At 38.6% G+C, this 12,044-nt stretch overlaps 1 protein-coding gene across 2 annotated transcripts in view; it reads right to left on the bottom strand.

Moving 5' to 3' along the window:
- Positions 1 to 4,707: 4,707 nt before the first annotated feature.
- Positions 4,708 to 12,044, bottom strand: part of ANO6 (anoctamin 6) — a 204,375-nt gene continuing 197,038 nt past the window's right edge. For both annotated transcript variants that reach the window (XM_082850797.1, XM_082850798.1), the window contains one exon: positions 4,708 to 7,904. In XM_082850797.1, coding sequence (XP_082706923.1) covers positions 7,698 to 7,904 — 207 coding nt within the window. In that variant the 3' untranslated portion in view covers positions 4,708 to 7,697. The remainder of the gene's footprint in view (positions 7,905 to 12,044) is intronic.

Genomic DNA, 12,044 nt, shown 5'->3' with positions numbered 1-12,044 from the left:
GAGCAGACAAGCCTCTCGGGCTGGTGAGTGCCGGTCGGCACCAAACTTCTGTGCGGGAATCTCGCCGCTTTGCCCTCTTCACCCGTTGCTGCGCTCTCCTCCGTGCCTCCGAAGCTTCCCCCTCCACCACCCGCAGTCTCTGCCGGGAAGGGGCTTCTAGTGTGTGGACACATTTCCTCCTTCACAGCTCCCTCCCACTGGTGCAGGTCCCATCCCTATTCTTTTGTCTCTGTTTATTCTTTTTTCTTTTGCCCTACCCAGGTACGTGGGGACTTTCTTGCCTTTTGGGAGGTCTGAGGTCTTCTGGCAGCGTTCAGTAGGTGTTCTGTAGGAGTTGTTGCACACGTAGATTTATTTCTGATATATTTGTGGAGAGGAAGGTGATCTCCGCATTTTACTCTTCTGCCATCTTGAAGCTCCTCCACACATTTCTGAATATGATTTTTTAAAACCAAAGAACATCTTTGAAGTCTCTTTTGGGCAAAAAGACTGCCCCAATGGCTCTAGCTCAGGCTTCCTGGGACTGCTGGGGAGTGGGCTGGGCTGGGCTGAGCTAGGGAGATAGGAGGACTTAGGTTTCCAGCACAGGCTTCTTGTATAACTTGAGATTTTTTAGATATGTTGCATTTTTTTTTTTTACATCTCTATTGGAGTATAATTGCTTTACAATGGTGTGTTAGTTTCTGCTTTAAAACAAAGTGAATCAGTTATACATATACATATGTTCCCATATCTCTTCCCTCTTGCGTCTCCCTCCCTCCCACCCTCCCTATCCCACCCCTCTAGGTGGTCACAAAGCACCGAGCTGATCTCCCTGTGCTATGCGGCTGCTTCCCACTAGCTATCTACTTTACGTCTGGTAGTGTATATATGTCCATGCCACGCTCTTGCTTTGTCACAGCTTACCCTTCCCCCGCCATATCCTCAAGTCCATTCTCTAGTAGGTCTGTGTCTTTATTCCTGTCTTACCCCTAGGTTCTTCATGACATTTTTTTTTCTTAAATTCCATACATATGTGTTAGCATACGGTATTTGTCTTTCTCTTTCTGACTTACTTCACTCTGAATAACAGTCTCTAGGTGTATGATCCTTTTAATGTGCTGTTGGATTCTGTTTGCTAGTATTTTGTTGAGGATTTTTGCATCTGTGTTCATCAGTGATATTGGCCTGTAGTTTTCTTTGTGACATCCTTGTCTGGTTTTAGTATCAGGTGATGGTGGCCTCGTAGAATGAGTTTGCGAGTGTTCCTCCCTCTGCTATATTTTGGAAGAGTTTGAGAAGGATAGGTGTTAGCTCTTCTCTAAATGTTTGAAAGAATTCGCCTGTGAAGCTATCTGGTCCTGGGCTTTTGTTTGTTGGAAGATTTTTAATCAGTTTCAATTTCAGTGCTTGTGATTGGTCTGTTCATATTTTCTGTTTCTTCCTGATCAGTCTTGGCAGGTTGTGCATTTCTAAGAATTTGTCCATTTCTTCCAGGTTGTCCATTTTATTGGCATAGAGTTGCTTGTAGTAATCTCTCATGATGTTTTGTATTTCTGCAGTGTCAGTTGTTACTTCTGCTTTTTCATTTCTAATTCTATTGATTTGAGTCTTCTCCCTTTTTTTCTTGATGAGTGTGGCTAATGGTTTATCAATTTTGTTTATGTTCTCAAAGAACCAGCTTTTAGTTGCTATCGTTTCCTTCATTTCTTTTTCATTTATATCTGATCTGATTTTCATGATTTCTTTCCTTCTGCTAACTTTGGGGTTTTTTTGTTCTTCTCTAATTGCTTTAGGTGCAAGGTTAGGTTGTTTATTCGAGATGTTTCCTGTTTCTTAAGGTAGGATTGTATTGCTATAAACTTCCCTCTTAGAACTGCTTTTGCCGCATCCCATAGGTTTCGGGTCATCCTGTCTCCATTGTCATTTGTTTCTAGGCATTTTTTTAGTTTCCTCTTTGATTCCTTCAGTGATCACTTCGTTATTAAGTAGTGTATTGTTTAGCCTCCATGTGTTTGTATTTTTTACAGATCTTTTCCTGTAATTGATATCTAGTCTCATAGCGTTGTGGTCAGTAAAGATACTTGATACAATTTCAACTTTCTTAAATTTACCAAGGCTTGATATGTCACCCAAGATATGAGTTATCCTGGAGAATGTTCCATGAGCACTTGAGAAAAATGTGTATTCTGTTGTTTTTGGATGGAATGTCCTATAAATATCAATTAAGTCCATCTTGCTTAATGTATCATTTAAAGCTTCTGTTTCCTTATTTTCATTTTGGATGATCTGTCCATTGGTGAAAGTGGGGTGTTAAAGTACCCATAGTAAAACTATGAATGTGTTACTCTTGATTTCCCCTTTTATGGCTGTTTGTATTTGCCTTATGTATTGAGGTGCTCCTATGTTGGGTGCATAAATATTTACAATTGTTATATCTTCTTCTTGGATTGATCCCTTGATCATTATGTGGTGTCCTTCTTTGTCTCTTCTAATAGTCTTTATTTTAAAGTCTATTTTGTCTGATATGAGAATTGCTACTCCAGCTTTCTTTTGGTTTCCATTTGCATGGAATATCTTTTTCCATCCCCTTACTTTCAGTCTGTATGTGTCTCTAGGTCTGAAGTGGGTCTTTTGTAGACAGCATATATATGGGTCTTGTTTTTGTATGCATTCAGCCAATCTGTGTCTTTTGGTGGGAGCATTTAGTCCATTTACATTTAAGGTAATTATCGATATGTATGTTCCTATTCCCATTTTCTTAATTGTTTTGGGTTCGTTATTGTAGGTCTTTTCCTTCTCTTGTGTTTCTTGCCTAGAGAAGTTCCTTCAGCATTTGTTGTAAAGCTGGTTTGGTGGTGCTGAACTCTCTCAGCTTTTGCTTGTCTGTAAAGGTTTTAATTTCTCCATCAAATCTGAATGAGATCCTTGCTGGGTACAGTAATCTTGGTTGCAGGTTTTTCTCCTTCATCACTTTCAATATGTCCTGCCACTCCCTTCTGGCTTGCAGTGTTTCTGCTGAAAGATCAGCTATTAACCTTATGGGGATTCCCTTGTGTGTTATTTGTTGTTTTTCCCTTGCTGCTTTCAATATTTAATTTTTGACAGTTTGATTAATATGTGTCTTGGCATATTTCTCCTTGGATTTATCCTGTATGGGACTCTCTGTGCTTCCTGGACTTGATTAACTACTTACTTTCCCATATTAGGGAAGTTTTCAACTATAATCTCTTCAAATATTTTCTCAGTCCCTTTCTTTTTCTCTTCTTCTTCTGGAACCCCTATAATTCGAATGTTGGTGCATTTAACGTTGTCCCAGAGGTCTCTGAGACTGTCCTCAGTTCTTTTCATTCTTTTTCCTTTATTCTGCTCTGCAGTAATTATTTCCACTATTTTATCTTCCAGGTCACTTATCCGTTCTTCTGCCTCAGTTATTCTATTGATCCCATCTAGAGTATTTTTAATTTCATTTATTGTGTTGTTCATTGTTGCTCATTTCATCTTTAGTTCTTCTAGGTCCTTGTTGTTTCTTGCATTTTGTCTATTTCCATGATTGTGGATCATCTTTACTATCATTATTCTGAATTCTTTTTCAGGTAGACTGCCTATTTCCTCTTCATTTGTTAGCTCTGGTGGGTTTTTATCTTGCTCCTTCATCTACTGTGTGGTTTTGTCTTCTCATTTTGCTTATCTTACTGTGTTTGGGGTCTCCTTTTTGCAGGCTGCAGGTTCGTAGTTCCCATTGTTTTTGGTGTCTGTCCCCACATTTCTTTTTTAATCATGTACTTTCATCATTTTTTAAAACGTTACTAAAAATTTCCTTGCTACAAAATCATGTTAGCAGTGAGATCTGTGTAAGTAAGCAACTGGCACTGTACCTGGTGGGGTCAGATAAATACCAGTTATTTAAGATTTCATCATTTCCCCAAAATGAGAAGGGGGTACTTTGCTAAAGAAGTTCTAGTTGCTCCTTTGCTGGAGTTAAAATGCTTGAAGGGAAGAATAACATCATCGGTACCCGTACCATTTAAGAATTAGAGAAAATGCTTCTTCCTATTGGTCCAGTTATGGACTATTTTTGACTTAGTTTTACTGCAAGCTTAATGAGATTTAAGCTGGTCAAAAAAGGAAAAGAAATCAAAGGATGGAATGAGTTAATATCTGGATTTTATGTTGTCCAGGATAAAAAAAAAAAAAAGGTTGTGTTTTGTAATGAGATTTTCCTTTATATTCTTCTTCATAATTTCCCCTTTCTGTACCCAAGGCCATGGCAGATCCAAACAGAGCCTTTCTGAGCCTTATTAGAGACATGTCCTCTCTGGGAGTCATTGCCCCATGTCAGGTGACATGCCCCATGTGTAGAATGCAGAGGCATCTTTATGCAATTAGTGGGAAGCACCTCTCCCTACTAGTGGATGCATCCTGACACTGGCACACCTGGTCTCCAGGCTTGGTGTCCTGTACAGGCCTCAATCCCAACAACTGTCTGCAGCAGCCCTGGCTGAAACCCCACCCCCAATTTTTCCCAGAAAAAACATGTTTTAAAGTAAGTGCAAGTTATGAAAAATACAATTTTAGATATAATCCACATAAAAATGCACATCTGTTATCTGATACATAATTGGTAAATAGATATACATCTGCTCTCTTTCTTAAAACATTGTGACAATTGCATACAGAGTAGATCACAGTATTGTTTTTAAAAATGAATTTATTAAATTGCTCATAATTATAAAAGATTAAAGTGCACAGAAATTTGCAAAATATTACAAACTTTACATCTTATGCCACAGTGTATGAAAAGCATCATGAATATTTCAGTTTTACTTAAGTTGTTCATACATTTTAACTTTTCAAACATCTTAAAATATAATATGGACACAAGAAAATGGTACAAGAAGTGTTTCAACAACAGAGCGTATTCTGACCCCCTATTGTGAATTAATGTTTTCTGAAATTCAAGATGCACATGCAATTATAAGGGAAGGCTTTTGGTGATAAACAGTTTGCAAAATGGTCTTGTTTAGTTTTCAAACAAAAATGAAAGCTTTCCCTTCCTATTGACATAACTAAAGTATCTGAGGGATATTTAAAGAAAAATCTCCTGAGTATTTTGGTCTAATGCTTTGATTTGTTAAAATTCACAGGCATCACAAAAGGATACAAAGTAAAATTTCTCTAGTGGTTAACACCAGGCAGGTCTAGGCCCAGATTTCCCCTTCACAGGTCCACTGCCACACGCATACATTTTTCCAAGGTGCTGCCTCTGCTCACATCTACAGAGGTAGCCCACGAGTGCCTGCAGACACAGCCCCACATTTTCTTCACTACCCACTAGTCAGCACTAGACTTACATGAACACTGTCAGTGTCACAGGTTAACCTGGGTCCCCACTACAACCTGGCCGTTTGGGGAATATTGGCAGTGTCATACATCACATTCGCTGCCTTAAAAGGGTAGAGGTTTTTTTCCCTCCTGTCCACAGAAGCAAATTTTAAACTGTGAAGACGATTTATGAAAGATGGTTTATGAAAACATAAATGAATTCTTTTCAAGTTCTATTTTATATACAAGGAGATAAGGCAAAAACATTTCCTTTTCTGTGACTCCATAAGCAGTGAGTAATTGCCATATCCAACACTAGGAGATACTCCTACACTTCAGAGAAGAGAAGAGGTAATTGAGAGGAATCGGCACCACTTCCAGGAGCAGTGTCCCAGGTGAGCAGGGAAAGGGATGAGAACACTTCCCCACTCGGAAGAAATTCATTTCTTTCTCCCAGTGTGGCCCGATCTCACATGGCCTGTTGTGAGCACTCTCTAATCACACCATTAACATTATCAAGAAAGCTAGTGAAATGGTCCAGATCCACTGGGACAATTCAAAAGTCCAGAATACTGTTTTGATGAATCCTACAGAAATACTGTTTTGTTTTTAACATTCATGGCAGGCATTTAGAATTGTGACCTGGAGTGAAGCTACTCTATTATAACAAGCCTGTAAATCTGCTCACTGAATAGTGTTTCCTTTTCCTTTGCTGCTGGGACTCTGAGTGTCTTGGCTCCTGTGGCACCTGGGCATTAGCAGCATCCCAGTGGGTGGCGGCCCATCTAGCAAGAATCCCGTGCCAGACACCCTCTCCTGCACCCAGCCCTGCCTTGTCACCAGTCACAGGTGAGAGGTACGGGCCCTGTCTTTTCCAGAGCCTACAAGAGGGCCTGGCACCCGAAAAGCAGTAAAGCACAGTAGAGACTGTGGAGCTGAATAAATTAAGGTCAAGATGTGCACGGTGGGGCAGAAGTTCAGCAGGAAGTTACCTCCATCTGACGGCAGAGTTTGTGACCAAACTAATTTGTTTTCTGACCCTTAATTGCCTGACTGGCTTGAGGGGAGGCTGGAAATTCAAATCAAATCCCGTCTCTTCTTTTTTGGGAATAATCTAGATATTCTCCTGTCTCTCCCTCTCCCTCCCTAAAAAATGCTCCCCAGGTGCAAACAAGTTACTGGGCTGGGAGTAAGAGGAGGGAGGATGCGCTGAGCTACCTTCTCTGTGGCAGATGCTTTGGTAGGCTGATCACTTGGACGTGCAGAACCCCTCGCAGGCACACGGCACGGTCACGCTGAGGGCACTTGCTGTTCTCTTGACACGCGCAGCACTGGCCTGTCACAATGGCCGTGAGACAATCACAATGTTGCTTGTAATACTGTACTTCCTGGGATCTCATGGATAAAGGGCAACTGGTGGGAACCTGATGTGCTCATCTTTTCCAAACCATTATGTTGATTGATAACTATGTAACTTTAATCACTTGATTTCATTTTTTTTCAAGAAATGACATATCTTCAGAAGAGGTAAATTAATTATCCTGATCAATACGAGTCACGATTCTGTTTCAATCTGTAACTTTCCCTGCTTTTGCCATCTTATTCCCTTGAGGTTTGCAAAGCAGTCAACATTGATTAGGCACAGAACATTCTAGGAGTGCTCCTGGAAGATGAAACGTGTCACTGTGAATTAGCACAAATATGCTCAGAACCTTGCTATCATCTTCACTGCAATCCATTAAAAGTATTTCTCTGAGATGGAAAGAAAGGCCAAGATGAAGACTGAAACTACTGCCTCATTACCTGAGATTTCCTTTTCTGTAGGTATGTGATAACGCACCTAAATATTGTGAAGTCTTGGGTCTATCTGCCACTTAATACAGCATTCAAACTGAATGCTGCATTAGATATTTTTAATACACAACTGCTAGCATGTCTAATCTTTAATGATGGTATTTGTAAGGGAAAGATAACTCTGGAACAGATCTGGCAAAAAGTGAAGAAATGAAACAGTGCCTAAAAATAAAAAAAGATCATGTGCTTGAGAACAGAAGGAATGAAAATAATCAAATGGAGGGAAAAAATCCACTCTACTTTGGTAGGGGTTGTTTTTAAGCACACAAAGACACCTCTTCTGTGTTACTAAAATTCCAATTTATCAAAAAAAGTAACATTTTTGGTTTTCCTGGTGATTAGTTTTATGCCCTTCTTGATCTCAATTTCACATTTTCCAGTTCCTACATTGCTAGCTGAAACTGAAAAATAATCTGCATGAAAATGGTCATAGTTAAGACTCATATTTGCTGAAGTGACTTAACTTATTCTCATTAGTGATTCATAATATATTTTGATAAAGCTAAATTCTTTAAAGTGCTTCTCAGAACATAAAGCTCTTAATCTGATTTTGGTCGTATATTGTTATCTACTACTGCTATCATCCTCTCAGCTATGACTCCCATATTTTTGGTCATGTCTTTGAGGTGATTCTCATGAAGAAGCTTCTGGGTTAGGTATTTTTCTCTCCTGATCTTGCTCTTCGTGCTTTTCGATACGTCTGGAATTGCATATGAAATGAAAAATTTCACAGAATAGATGATATGCTAAGGGAGAGAAGAAAAATGTCAATCACAAAGAGAAGTAGGGGAACACAGAGTTTCTTCCATTTATTTTTGCTAGTCATTATAGCAGTATATCAGGACAAGGTGGTGGGCATTCGTCATGTATACCCAATCTCTCCCACCACAGCATGGCTCTGCCAAGGTGCTACATTGTGTTACTTTATACATTTCAAGAATACTATTTGACATGTAGAACAGAATACATCTAATATCTAGAACACTCACCATGACACTGACGATGCTATGATATTTTTATGTGTGTTTCTTTCCTATCTTGTTCCCAGGCCTCTTCCCCAAAGGTAAACACTAAACTATCTGTGTGAGTATATGTATATAATTTTCTTTTACTTTGAATAGTTTAACAAGGTATGTATATATCCCCAAATAGTATCTTGTTTAGTTTTGCTTGCTTTAAGCTTTATAAAAACAGTATGATACTGTCAGTATGGTACAGTCTTTTGAAAATTGCTTTTTTTCCATTCAAAATTAGTTTCTAAGACTCATCAATGTTATTGTGCATAACTGTAATCCATTTTCACTTCTATATAATATTCCATTGTGCAAACACACTGTAACTCATTTGTTCCCCTATCAAAAGGAATTGGGTTTGTGTCTAGTTTTTGGATTAGAAACAATGATGTTGGGAACATTCTTGCACTTGGATTCTGGAGAATACCTGTGAGTTTCTCAAAAGCGTGAACCTAGGGGTGGAACTGCTGAGACCCTCTGTTACATGAATCTTCAATTTTACAAGAGCGTACCAACTATACCAGCTGACACTCCCACCAGCAGTGTGTGATGATTTCAGTTGCTCTACATCCTTGTCTGCACTTGTTACCATCACTTTTTTTTTTTTAAACCAACATGGTGATTATGAAATGGACTTTCACTTTGGTCTTACTTTGCATTTCCCTGATGACTAATGAGCTTGAAAACCTTTTTATTTATTCACTGTTCAAAAACCCCTAACCTAGCAAGAAGATAGAGATAACATAGAATAAACATAATTAAAAACAAATAAATTACACATACTGTTAAAAAGTGATAAAAGGTATGGGGAAAAAAGTGACATGAGCTAAGTGAAGCAGAGTAACAGTTATCATGAGTGTTATGGTGGGAGGTAAAATTTATATAGATTTTATATAGATCAGTCTGGACATGCCTCATTGAGCAAAGATTTTAAGGAGGTGAGGAAACTAGCCATGCAGACATCAGGAAGAAAGACATTCTAGGCAAAGGGAACAGCCAACACAGTCCATCTGGTAGAAACCTGAAGGGTGCATTCCAGGAAGGCTGGAGTGAAGTGACCTCAGGGAGGTAACAGAGCATGGCTAGATTGTGTTTGGCCTTGTATGTCATTATAAGGACTTTGGCTTTTACTCAGAGTGAGATGTGAAGACAATAGGGAGTCCAGTTAGGAGACTGTTGCCCTAATTTGGGCAAGAAATGATGGTGTCTCTAACTTGGGTGGCAGCAGCAGAGCTGGTAAGAAGTGGTCAGATTTGTGATATATTTTCAAAGGAAAACTCAACAGGACTGGATGTGGAATAAGTGGGGGAGAGAAAACAAGGGGGACTCCAAGAATTCTGGCCCAAGCAACTGTTGAGATGGAACTGCCATAATTGAGAGGGGGTAAAACTGTGGACAGAACAGACTTAGTGCATGGTAGGGAGAAGAACATTGCAAGTGGACTTAAGAAAATATGGGAATTTAGGGCAGTAGATTTGAGGTATCTGTTAGATATCCAAGCAGAAAGGTCAAGTATGCAGTTGGATTGATGAGCTGAGTTCAGAAGAGGTTTTCTGGGGATATCCATTAGTGAGTCACTGGCATACAGATAGCACTTAAAGTGTTCGGACTGCATGAGATCACCAACACTGTGGGTAGAGAGAAAACACAACCAAGGAATGAGCCATGGATCATTAAGAAGAGAAGGAAGGGATGGGCAAAGAAGTTAAGACAGGACTGCATAGAGAGGTAGGAAGAAAGGCAAAATATGTGTTTCCCTGGGAGCCAAGTGAGGAACAATTTCAAGGAAGAGTGATCAGCTGTGTCAAATGTTTCTTGTAAGTCAGGTAGTGTGACAGTGGAGAACATTTTGAGCTGAGAGAGATATTGGTGAGTTCAAGTGATAGAATTACATAGTAAAGAGGCAAAAGCTGATGTAGGAAAGAGGTTTGTTTTTTTTTCCCATCCATTTCTGAGGTAGGTAATATTTACAGATATGACGATTTTCTATGTTACACCACCCTTGCATTTCTGGGATAAAGCGAATGTGGTATGATGTCATCTTTTGAAAATAGATTGCTAGATTCAGTCTACACATCTTAAAAAGACCTTTGCCTCTATGCATTGAGTAAGACTGACATAATTTCCCCTTCCCTTTCTAATCTTGTCTGATTTTAGGAACTAAAAGGGGTTGGAGAGTATTTCCTTATCTCTGGAGGAGTGTGTATAATATTGAAATGATCTGTTCTAGAAAGTTTGGTATCACTCTCCTAGAAAGCCATATGGCTTGGTGTTTTCAATGGGGACAGATTTTTCAATTACTCAAAGTTTTGCTATAATTTGAGGTTTATAGTTACCTTCTTTAGCATTTTAAAGATATTAGACTCTTCTCTTCTGGCTTTCAGATTGATGTTAAAAAGTCTACTCTCAAGACACAGACTGGCTGAATAATACAAAAACAGGACCCATATATATGCTGTCTACAAGAGACCTACTTCAGACCTAGGGACACATACAGACTGAAAGTAAGGAGATGGAAAAAGATATTCCACGCAAATGGAAATCAAAAGAAAGCTGGAGTAGCAATACTCATATCAGATAAAACAGACTTTAAATAAAGAATGTTACAAGAGACAAGGAAGGATACTACATAATGATCAAGGGATCAAATCAAGAAGAAGATATAACAATTGTAAATATATATGCACCCAACAGAGGAGCACCTCAATACATAAGGCAAATGCTAACAGCTATAAAAGAGGAAATCGACAGTAACACAATAATGGTGGGGGACGTTAACACCTTAATGGCACCAATGGACAGATCATCCAGACAGAAAATTAATAAGGAAACACAAGCTTTAAATGACACAACAGACCAGATAGATTTAATTGATATTTATAGGACATTCCACCCGAAAACAGCAGATTACACTTTCTTCTCAAATGCACACAGAACATTCTCTAGGATAGATCACATCTTGGGTCACAAATCAAGCCTTGGTAAATTTAAGAAAATTGAAATCATACCAAGCATTTTTTCCAACCACAATTCTATGAGATTAGATATAAATTACAGGGAAAAAAACGTAAAAAACACGAACACATGGAGGCTAAACAATACACTACTAAATAACCAAAAGATCACTGAAGAAATCAAAGAGGAAATCAAGAAATACCTAGAGACAAATGACAACGAAAACACGACAATCCAAAATGTATGGGATGCAGCAAAATCAGTTCTAAGAGGGAAATTTATAGCAATAAATGCTACCTCAAGAAACAAGAAAACTCTCAAATAAACAAACTAACCTTACATCTAAAGGAACTAGAGAAAGAAAAACAAAACCCAAAGTTAGTAGAAGGAAAGAAATCATAAAGATCAGAGCAGAAATAAATGAAATAGAAACAAAAAACCAACGGCAAATTTCAATAAAACTAAAAGCTGGTTCTTTGAGAAGATAAACAAAAGTGATAAACCTTTAGCCAGACTCATCAAGAGGGAGAGTACTCAAATCAATAAAATTAGAAATGAAAAAGGAGAAGTTACAATGGACACTGGAGAAATACACAGCATCACAAGAGACTACTACAAGCAACTCTATGCCAATCAAATGGAAAACCTGGAAGAAATGGACAAATTCTTAGAAAGGTATAATCTTTTAAGACTGAACCAGAAAGAAATAGAAAATATGAACAGACCAATCACAAGTAATGAAATTGAAACTGTGATTAAAAATCTTCCAACAGAAGTCCAAGACCAGATGGCTTCACAGGTGAATTCTATCAAACATTTAGAGAAGATCTAACAACCATCCTTCTCAAAAAATTTCAGAGGAAGGAACATGCTCAAACTCATTCTATGAGACCACCATCACCCTGATACCAAAACCAG

This window comes from Leucopleurus acutus (assembly GCF_964270905.1).
Source record: "Leucopleurus acutus genome assembly, chromosome: 11".
In the NCBI taxonomy this organism is placed as follows: domain Eukaryota; kingdom Metazoa; phylum Chordata; class Mammalia; order Artiodactyla; family Delphinidae; genus Leucopleurus; species Leucopleurus acutus.
This window is presented reverse-complemented; position numbering and strand designations above follow the sequence as displayed.